The sequence below is a fragment of the Austrofundulus limnaeus genome, unplaced genomic scaffold (genome assembly GCF_001266775.1).
Source record: "Austrofundulus limnaeus strain Quisiro unplaced genomic scaffold, Austrofundulus_limnaeus-1.0 Scaffold547, whole genome shotgun sequence".
Lineage (NCBI taxonomy): Eukaryota > Metazoa > Chordata > Actinopteri > Cyprinodontiformes > Rivulidae > Austrofundulus > Austrofundulus limnaeus.
In genome coordinates, this window is record NW_013952949.1 from 310,507 (window position 1) to 320,697 (window position 10,191).

The 10,191-nt window shown below is 38.6% G+C and overlaps 1 protein-coding gene across 1 annotated transcript in view; it reads right to left on the minus strand.

Annotated features, from left to right (window-relative positions):
* sox19b (SRY-box transcription factor 19b) overlaps nucleotides 1-10,036 on the minus strand; it is a 14,483-nt gene extending 4,447 nt beyond the window's left edge. Inside the window, exon 1 of the mRNA XM_014026354.1 lies at nucleotides 9,155-10,036. Within this exon, the coding sequence (XP_013881808.1) occupies nucleotides 9,155-9,759 (605 nt within the window). The 5' untranslated portion in view covers nucleotides 9,760-10,036. The remainder of the gene's footprint in view (nucleotides 1-9,154) is intronic.
* Between the last annotated feature and the right edge of the window lie 155 nt (nucleotides 10,037-10,191).

Genomic DNA, 10,191 nt, shown 5'->3' on the forward strand with positions numbered 1-10,191 from the left:
ATATGAGAACAATGAGCTAAATAATAAAATTCTAGGGGACATTTTTAACTCGGATTTGAAACTTGCTAAATGATAAAAATGTTTTACTGATTTTTTATTTTATTTTACACTTGTAGAGGCTATAAATGTTTTAGTGTACAGTATTGTTAATAATTGACATTTGCCTCTTTACAAATACAGGTAATTGAGTTTCCTCCTACAACGCTGTTATTGCAAGTATGACTCAGCCCCCTGTGAGCAAAAGGTGTGAATCAGGGCCCCAACGATAACCAACACAAAGAGGGAGAGAGGGACAAAAACAAGGAGACGTTGAGCCCCGCCTGCACTCACTAAATACACATAACACGACACCTAAGAACCACAGCTGAAGCATCCAAACCAATAAGCCAGGTGATGGGGCACATGACTTTCTATGAACACAGAGCTAATCAAGCCTATTGTTAAGCGATGGCCCTATTTTGCATGTGACTAACCTGTTTGTCCAGGTGGAGGCAGTGCTTATAAGGTTGAGTTCACCTGAAACTCATCAGACTGAAGAAGTCTCTTGGAGGAGAGACGAAACGTTTCATTACAGAAGAACCCATCCAGAGGACCTACTTATTTTTTCTTTTTGATTTCCAGTAGTTGAATCTATGCCGTTAAGGATTGAGGCAGTTCTGAAGGCAAAAGGTGATCCAACCCGGTACTAGCAAAGTGTACTTAATAAAGTGGCCGGTGAGTATACGTTGAGTAATGGAACTCACTTATTACCCTTTTTTAAACCAGTTGAAAGAACACTGAGTCCTAGTTCTGTGTTCTCACTAACTGAATGAGAAACAAGATTTATTTCTTCAACTTCGGTTTGAATTTGGCTACGAAACTGAAAAAGTGGTCTCTGCAGTCCTTAAGTAGGAGTTTTGTGTTTAGTGATAGGAGTTTGTCCAAGACATGATTGATATGTTTAATTTTTGTAGGCACAGTTGTTTAAAGATGCTAGGAAGCACCTTTATTTTTAAATCTGAATATTAATTTTAGGCATTACTCGAGACAGGAACAAGCTAGCCAAACGAAATTTGGAAGCCACCCTTATGGAGAGATATGTTTCAATTTGGCTCAGTCAAAAACAACRTTAACCTTCCTGGAAAAGATTGATATGCGAATGTGATTATTAATATTAGTCATAACTTTGGACAGGAACATGCTAGCCAWACGGAATCTTATACACCACATATCAGGGAGGTATGTGTAACAATTTGGCTTGGTCAAAACAGCCCTAACCTGCCAGGAAAAAGATTGCCATTTTTAAAGGGGACCTATTATGCAAAATTCACTTTTTAAAGTTTTTTTTTACTCAACTTTAGGTATGTACTTCTTTATAAAAACAGTGCTAGGACCAAAAAAATGCACCCAGGGGCATATTTACTGTAAGTAAATGTATTTTTACATTTTGTGATGTCACAAGCAGTGACATCATAAACTATGCCAACAGATTAGCTCTGCCAATCATGGATAGCACAAACTGTCCACACCAAGATATCCATCAATATTAGGACAAACTCAGTTCACAGAACAAGAAACTCCCTCTATGTACTGCAGAGACCCTACTTGACCAAATTAGCAATTCAAGATCAGGGCTATTCAACWGATGGCCCGCGGGRCACATCCAGCCTGTGAGTGACCAAAGTTCGGTCCGCCAATTGGTTCATTCATCTCTTAAGCCCAAACCCCTGGTTTTCTACTTTAATTACTCTAAGTTGTTTTCGTTAAACAGACATGTCTGATGTCTACAGAAACGTCTGAATCTTGGCTACAAGCTGGTAAAAACCATTTCTATAAACATTCAAGACAGTTAAAACTACAAGCAGTTGAAGCTAAAGTGATGAAAGTGAAAATAAAATTGGTTTAAAAATTTGGCAAGTCAGAGATGTCAAAATATTGTGTGTGTCAAATGGGAGGCAAAATGTGTTATTTTTGTTTTTGATAATGTTTAATTATCACTACTTTTATAGGGTTCTGTTTGTTGTATTCATGATTAAATGCAGCAAAATAAACTAATTCAAAGGTAACAGATCTTTGTAATACTTAGTTTATTTACATAATAACTTTAATTTCTGGGTGTTCGGCCCCTCAGCTGTTGACCGGCAGTAACTGTGGCCCCCAGAGCAATTTAGTTGAATAGCCCTGCTGTAGATCTTGTTTCAAATTATAAATATTTTAATTTCTCCTTAAAGTGTTCTCTAGTTTTAAAATTGATGAGGTAGGTCCCTTATTAGAAAATGCCACAAGATTGGTTTTGCCTGCATTTAAAACTAGCTAAGATTTTTGTGTATGAGGCTGAATAATATTTAAAGCATTCTGTGAAAACATGTAACAATAAATAACGGTGCCGTCTCAAAAATAATAATAGGGAGCATTGGCATWGAGCATTCACAGTCGAGCTGGCACACCACATACATCACGGACAAAATTAACGATTGAGTGAAATCAAATCCAATGATTTTAAACTCCAACAGAGTCCACGCCTCCAGCAAGCAATCACTTCTCAATAGCTGAGAGTCCAGACCCTCGGTATGAAGCAAAGCAAACAAGGGGCTGTTTTTTGTTGTGTGTGGTCCAAATTAAAAGAAAAAAAACTTGAATGTAATAACTTGGCATTAAAGAAGTGACAAACCAATGGGATTACCACGGAGATCATGAGCCACTGGCAGTGGCTTTAAGATTTCTTTTGACTTTTTTTAATACTTCTATAGGTCAAACTGCAAAAGACTTTTCTGTGAATCAATTATTAAATAAATAATAATCAACATTAAATCCCACCAATAAAATAAGCAGGTCAATGTGGGCGAATGGGGCAATAACAATGTGCACAGCAAAAAACAGTTTCGCAAAAAAAAGTAATGCACATGAAAATAGGACATGACTTTTTAAAACAATCAGTTTTTTTTGCAAACAGTGAGATGGCAATTAAACATTCACCAATTTGTTAATTCTGAGTCTACAATTGCTCTCTGGCAGCCAGTAAGAGACCATTTGTGTTTTCCATCAGAAAAATGTGAAACAACTTTGGGTGGGTCTGTTGACCTAAAAAACTAAACTGACCACCTTCAAAACAAAAAATAATTGCAACCAAATTTACAGATAATTTAGAAACTGAAGAAATTTATAGTTATTAGAGGTTAGTACTGATGTTAAAAGCACAACACCATATTCTTAGGTTTTCCTTTTTGTAATGTTGACAATGTTTTTAATCTGTTATGTTTTGACTGAAATAGGTTCAGTTACATGTCCGAAATATGTGACAACACATATTTAAACGTTGGGATGACATTAGCTGAGGATTTTGTCTGAATGCCTGTGATTCAGCCGTAGGTCAGTAGGGGGCGAACACAGGCATTGAAGAAGGTGTATAAATACATGAACTTCCTGTTTTTCCAGTAGTGTTGGTTTCCTGTTAGCTTGAGTGACAATAAACCTCACTCAGATCCAGAATTCTGGTGTTGTATGGTTTAATTCCTTCTACAAATCATTTTATTTAACAATTGTGTTTCTAATATCGACTTCAGTTTATTGAATACGAATTTTCTTACAAAACTGTAGCAACAACATCACAATTTATTCAGCTACACATATGTATGTAAACATGTTCTAAATACCAATTCAGTGTAATTTCAAATAGTGTATGGAGCTGTGTCTCAAGTGAGTCACTATCAGTCAGATACTAGTAATGACTCCAGCATCACAAACAAACTAGAATGGTTCCTGGAGAAAGTATGAGTGCTTGCCATGTGCCATCCAATTTAAAGATTGAAAATTGCTGTTTGGAGATAACTGATTACTACCATCCCAAATTTGAACCAAATGTGCCAAAAATGGCTGAGTTARGGTCAATTTGGCATTTTAGCTATGGCGGCCATCTTGGATTTATCTGTCTTCTTTCTTTTATTTAGCYTTCAGAATTTGTCAAAACTTGTTCTTGGCTACTAGTATACAAGTTTTCAGCTCTGTAAGACTTGAAATGGCTGAATTATTCTCTTTTTTAATTAGAAATAATGTTTAAATGCTAATCAGAGGTTTAAGTCCTCTCAGCTACCAACCAGCCCAATTACAGCTTTGTATGTCTTAAAAACAGCTGAGAAATCTGGGTGCAATGTTGAATTACACAAAGTCCATTTTTGCTCTGTGACTCAAGAGGCTATTCATGGAAATTTTCCAATTTGTACTGTGTTTTATGTGAAGAGTTAAAAATGGTAATTTGCTTCTGAACTGCATCGTGACAGAAATTTGACGTAGAGAAAGATAGGAAGGGGAAGTAGTACTTGCCTGACATCTGACACACTTTGAGAGAAAATCATTTGTCCTACAGCAAAACTGGAAATATTGGCTAAATGACAAAAATGCCAACATTGATATAATTCATCAATGTATCATGAAAATTTTGGCCGTAGGAAGAAGTTGTTCCCCAAGAAATATTTTAAAATCCAGACAGCTGTAGGTCCCATGACTCAGAGCGTGGCAGCTAAAGTCAGTTGGAAGCCGAGCTCAGTGGCTGTCTCTCAATTCATGGGCTGAATCCTCATGAGTGTGCATTTGTCGACCACATGTCACTGCCCCGCGCTGAGTGCTGTCCCAATTCAAAGGCTCCTCCTCATGCGGCCCACAACAAAAGTCCAGGAAGGCATCAGCGAATCCTCACCAACAGAGGATATCCAAGGATTCAATGCACCGACAGCAAACTAAACAGAGAAACGAAGACTGAAGTTTTTTTTTTTTACTAGGTCGGCCAAGGTTGGAAATTTGTCACGGACTGAATAATGTGTTTTTAAAATTATGTTGCCATGGTAACTTGAAACGCCACAAAAAATAGCACACCTCCCACCGCTGAGCTGTTTTAATATAACAATTGTGGAGGTGCATGTTGCCATTAGGGCCACATTAATGTAAGACTATAAAAAGATATCAGTACAGAGATCCTTTTGAGGTAGATAGTAGGAGGAGCTGCCATTCAAATGAATGGAGGCAGAGGAAYGCATTGATATGACAAGCCCTAATAATTATCACTCGTGTTTAACTGTTATGTCCAGTCATWAACAAAACTGGTAGCACTTTTTAAAAACCTTTTACAGCAGAATCAGTTTAATATTACAGTTTTTGACAGAAGTATTTTTAGATTTACTTGCAGCAGGAGCAGCAGAGTGGATTTATAGTTCAGTGCAGCCTGTGGAAATTTCTTACAATATTATATTTCTGCCAAAATATCAGTGTAATGTGAAACTGACAGTAGGGTAAGTGTTTATAAATTAGCATTTGCTGAAATGTTTTGAGATGGTTGTTTTATTGCAGGAGTGTCAAACTAATTTTTCAGGGCCACCTAATGGTGGCCCTCAAAGAGCCAGAGCATTGACTTTTACATTTCATGTTTAATTTGAATACAGTGTTTCAAAACGTCCTCTTAAAACACCAAAAAGAACTAAGTGCATGACTGACTAAATCTGAAAAAAAATAAAATAAAATAAGGAAGCGTCACCAGGGAAGACCCAGAACATACTGGAGAGACTGTTTCTTCTCTGGTGTGGGAACACTTCGAGGTGACCCAGGAGGACCTGGAGAAGAGGGATATCTGGACTTCTCTCCTTGACCAGGTGCCTCTGTGACCCGACTCCAAGAAGGTTTCAGGTTCACCTCTTTTCTGGAAGCCTTTTTGTAAGGAGTTTACATGTTCTCCCTGTGGGCTCTTCTCTATGTACCCCCATCAASCTCCCACAGACTAAAAACACGTATGTTAGGTTAACTGGTTACCCTAAAATGTCCCTAGGTGTGGATGACTGAATGGTTGTATCATTTCCATGTCTCTTGATGAACTGGAGACTTGTTCAGGTGCCTATTGCACAAACCTAGGATAAGGGGTTAAGCTGGGATTTTGGTGTAAACCTGAATTAATTGAGCCTTGAATCAGTTGCATGGGAGGAGAAGCACTTGTGTGTCCATGGTAACAAGTGCTCTGAAACTAACCTGGTCCCAACCAGGTTTAAAGTGAAGCTTATTTAATCTGTTAATGTTTGAGCAGTAGAGTCACTTCACTGCAGAAAAATGTTCATCTAATTAACTCTTACATTTTATATCAGCTAAAATATATTTTTGATCTTGTTTTGAGACAGATATACTAAGTAATATAAGAATGTTGGATTATTAATCTTGTTAGCCTGAAAAGTTTTTATTTCAAGAAATCTGACCAAGTGCAACTGTCAAACTGCAGATTGTTATTAATTAGAAACAATTAAGTATAATCTACTACTGGTATTTTTAGATGGCTAATTTTTTGCAGTGTTTGACCAGAAGTCATTGTTTCATACACTTATTAAATGTATTCTTTATTTCTTTGCATTAAAATATGAGTAAATTTAAATTTATTTATCAGATTTGTGAAAAAAAACTAGGATTTTTTTTCCATAAAAAAATCCTAGGTTTTTTGTGGAAAAAAAACTAGGATTTTAAAGGCAAAGCTTAACCTCAGCTTTGCCTTTAAAATAGTGTCAGAGACTGACATGCCATTATTCCAAGTCCCCTCTACTTTGTGAGATTTGTCATCCTCTTCATAAGTGTTTTTGTTGGAACCAACTCGTTTTCAGATGATTACAGCCTTATTCGAAATAATGTTTGTAGAACTAAGTGACTGCTACAAACAGAAAAACATTGTATCACCATCTTCACAGTCATTTCAATAATAGTTTACATCTCAGTTCTGTGTTAGGTGTAAATTAGTTGAAGTAATAAAATAGATGCCCCCCCCAGAACAACAGCACTAAGGTGCATTTCAAGATTGTTATATTATTTTCATTTTGTTATTTCAGCATTCCATCTCTCTCAGCCACAACGCCTGGAAGTTTTGTGGTCAGTTTCTGATGGGAAAAAAAGTTATTGTAAACTGTGGTCCATGAGGCCAGTTTTAGAAGTCTGTTGCACACAAACAGGGACAAAAGACCAAAATTATTATCCATCCCAATTTGTTATAAAACTTCAAAATCCAAAAAGAAATGGAAAATTAAAAAAAAATGTAAAAATGTTATAATAAAAAACCACATATGGTACTGTAGGCCAACAGGGACAATAGTTTTGGAGGAATGGGGAGATTGTAAGGAGGCCACACACAGAGCTGCCCTGATCAACATTCCAGGCAGGACCCAGAGACCAGGTCCCAGAGCCCAGAACCAAGGCCCCAGAGTGGGGCCACATGAATAACAAGTACGGTAGTCCACAAATCAAACCTTGTTGTGTTAGACTCACATCCACTCACCCTTCATTCATGTAGCCAAATGTCTTTCAACCACCCACATTCATTAATTAATTCATCTATCAAACCAATCATCCAATTTTTATCCATTCATCGACACTTGGATCAAACAAACCAAAACATTAACGGTCTAATCCACCAACTTTTATCCATCCATCAAACTTTCATGCATTCATCAAACCACGCCCCATCCAACTATCATTCATTCATAGTACCCACTTAATCCTGCTCAGGGTTGTGGTGCGTGTAAACACCTACACAGGTCACCAGTCTAATTTTAGATTTTTCATTTTTTTATGAAGGAACAACATTTTTACAAGTTTAGGTCTAAAAAGGCAAAAGGTAAAAAGACGAAAACCTGTAGATAAAGAGTGCAGATATGTGTAAATATGATGTTTCTCCATCACCATCATGTTTGAACACCAAGCAGAGTCTGGAGGTGATAAAGAAATCATATTAATATTCCAATAAATGGAATTGGACTCTTTGTAACTAAAGTTTAGGTGATTTTTGAAAGCTTAGATAATAGTTTAGTGGTTATTGTATTTGTTAGAGGCACTAGCAGAGGGTGTGATGGTGAGTGTGAGTGTGTGGTTATTAAAAATTTTTGACATAACATTTGGTACGGTGCAAGCTCTTAWTCCCAACCCACAGTCTAAGCCCGTTACTTCAAAATTTGCAGTTATTTTTCCAGAGTAATTTTGCCAGTAAATAAGGCATATCCCATATCCCATGGGGAAGATTTCAGTTAATGTTAATTGGATGCACATTTAAAATTGATTAACTTTTGGGTTTAACCCAATATAGGCTATAAGATATTTGCCACTAACTGTAGCCAACACAATACCTGTACCTTAATCCATTGAACAAATGTTGAATTCAAGTCTAGTATGGTAGAATTATCCATAACACACGCATGACATCTCAACGATATTTGCAAGTTTGACCAAAACAATAACAATGCATCATTTCTCAATATATAAATTATGGTAGTTTATAACTCGGCGGCTGGCGACYTGCATTCACTCATCTCCTGAGTAGGCTAATGTGCTGCTAGATCAGAGGTCTGCAACCTGCGGCTCTYGGGCCACATGTGGCTCTTTGGTCCGTCCGCAGTAGCTCTTTGAAAATGTGACCAAACATAACAGAATCAAATAAATGGGGGGTGGGGGGGTGGGGTATAACCACAACAGAGATCAATTTGTATGCAAATATGTGATCAATACTAACATTACATAAAGTAGCCTAAAACCTGTTGTCTCATGCTAACCTGTTTACTTAAATATTTCAATTTCTTCCTATGATCTTTCTCCCAAATCCATCAGAATTACTTTTAATTTGAAGACTACATAAATATAGGAATTGGAAAAAAATGCCAGAATAATTTAGCTGTACTACTAGTTTCATTGAAATTGGTATAAACTATATACAGTATTTTTCTTGTTTACATGAATATGGTCTTTTTATTTGTCCTGATGAGTATAACAAGTATAATAATATAGTGTAATATAATAATGGTCAGGTCTCTCTTGAAAAGGAGATTTTTAATCTCATTGAGATCTACCTGGTTAAATAAAAGGTTAAATAAAATAAAAAAGAAAGAATTTTTTTTTAGTTAATGTAACCTGCACTAACCGTAAAAGTTCCTGAAAAGGTCTTAAAAAGGCTCACGGACCACCACTTGATAATCAGTTGTTTTGCGGCTCTGGAGACATTTTYTTAGTGAGATGAGGAGCAGAAAGGTATCTTCTGATTGTAAAGGTTGCAGACCCCTGTGCTGGATTTCCCTCTCTGACAGAAAGGAAGTCTGAGATTTAAACTTGTTTGATCAGACAGTTTAAAAGTTCTACAGTTCAGACTATCTGGCTCGGCCCAGGTGAGGCTCACCTGTAGGAGTTGGCTCCGGTCATGTAGGTCTGTGCTCCCGTCATGGCGGACGGGTACTGCAGGGTGGGCAGCTCGTACCGGTGCAGCTGCTGGCTGTAGCTGAGTCCCTCGGTCTGCATGCCGGTGTAAGGTCCAGGGGAGGCCCAGCTGTAAGCCTCCATCCTGGGGCTGCCGGCCGCCAGGTTCCCGGCCGCTGACAGCGGATACTTGCCCACCTGGGGGTCCTTCTTCATCAGGGGTTTGGTCTTCCGCCGAGGTTTGTACTTGTAGTCCGGGTACTCCTTCATGTGGACCGCCCGGAGCCTCTTGGCCTCATCAATGAAGGGTCTCTTCTCCGAGTCCGTCAGCAGTTTCCACTCAGCCCCCAGTCGCTTACTGATCTCAGAGTTGTGCATTTTGGGGTTCTCCTGAGCCATCTTCCGTCTCTGACCCCTYGACCAGACCATGAACGCGTTCATGGGCCTTTTGACTTTGTCCATGGGGTCGGTTCCCGGCGGGCAGGCTGMTTTCTGGTGAGAGTTGGCCCCGGTGATCGGTGACATCCCCGTAGAGTTTTGGTGGTTCTGTCCCGCAGGCTTCAGCTCGTGGTCCATCAGGCTGTACATGTTGGACAGGTGTACCTGGTGACTTGTGGCTTCCCGGCAGATCTAACCGGGACTACCGGCTGATTTTAATTAACCAGTTACTTCGAACACACCCGACCCCAAATGAGACCAGCGGACCGTTTTTTTTATCTCTGCTTTAAGTCACGAGTCTTGTCTTTCATTACTTTAAATAAAGTTCAGTTTTACAAATCATAGACAGAAGAGTAGCAGCTGGCAGCACCTTGTTAGATGGACCAGCACACTCTGGACTCCTCTGGTATCACACATCCCTCTGGGTCAAACAGGGACCAATAGGAGCTTCAGAACTCCAGTCCGAGTCCCTGGATTTGAATGTGAATGGGTTCTGAGGCATCTCAAACACTTGTTGATGTGTGTGTGTGTGTGTGTGTGTGTGTGTGTGTGTGTGTGTGTGTGTGTGTGTGTGTGTGTGTG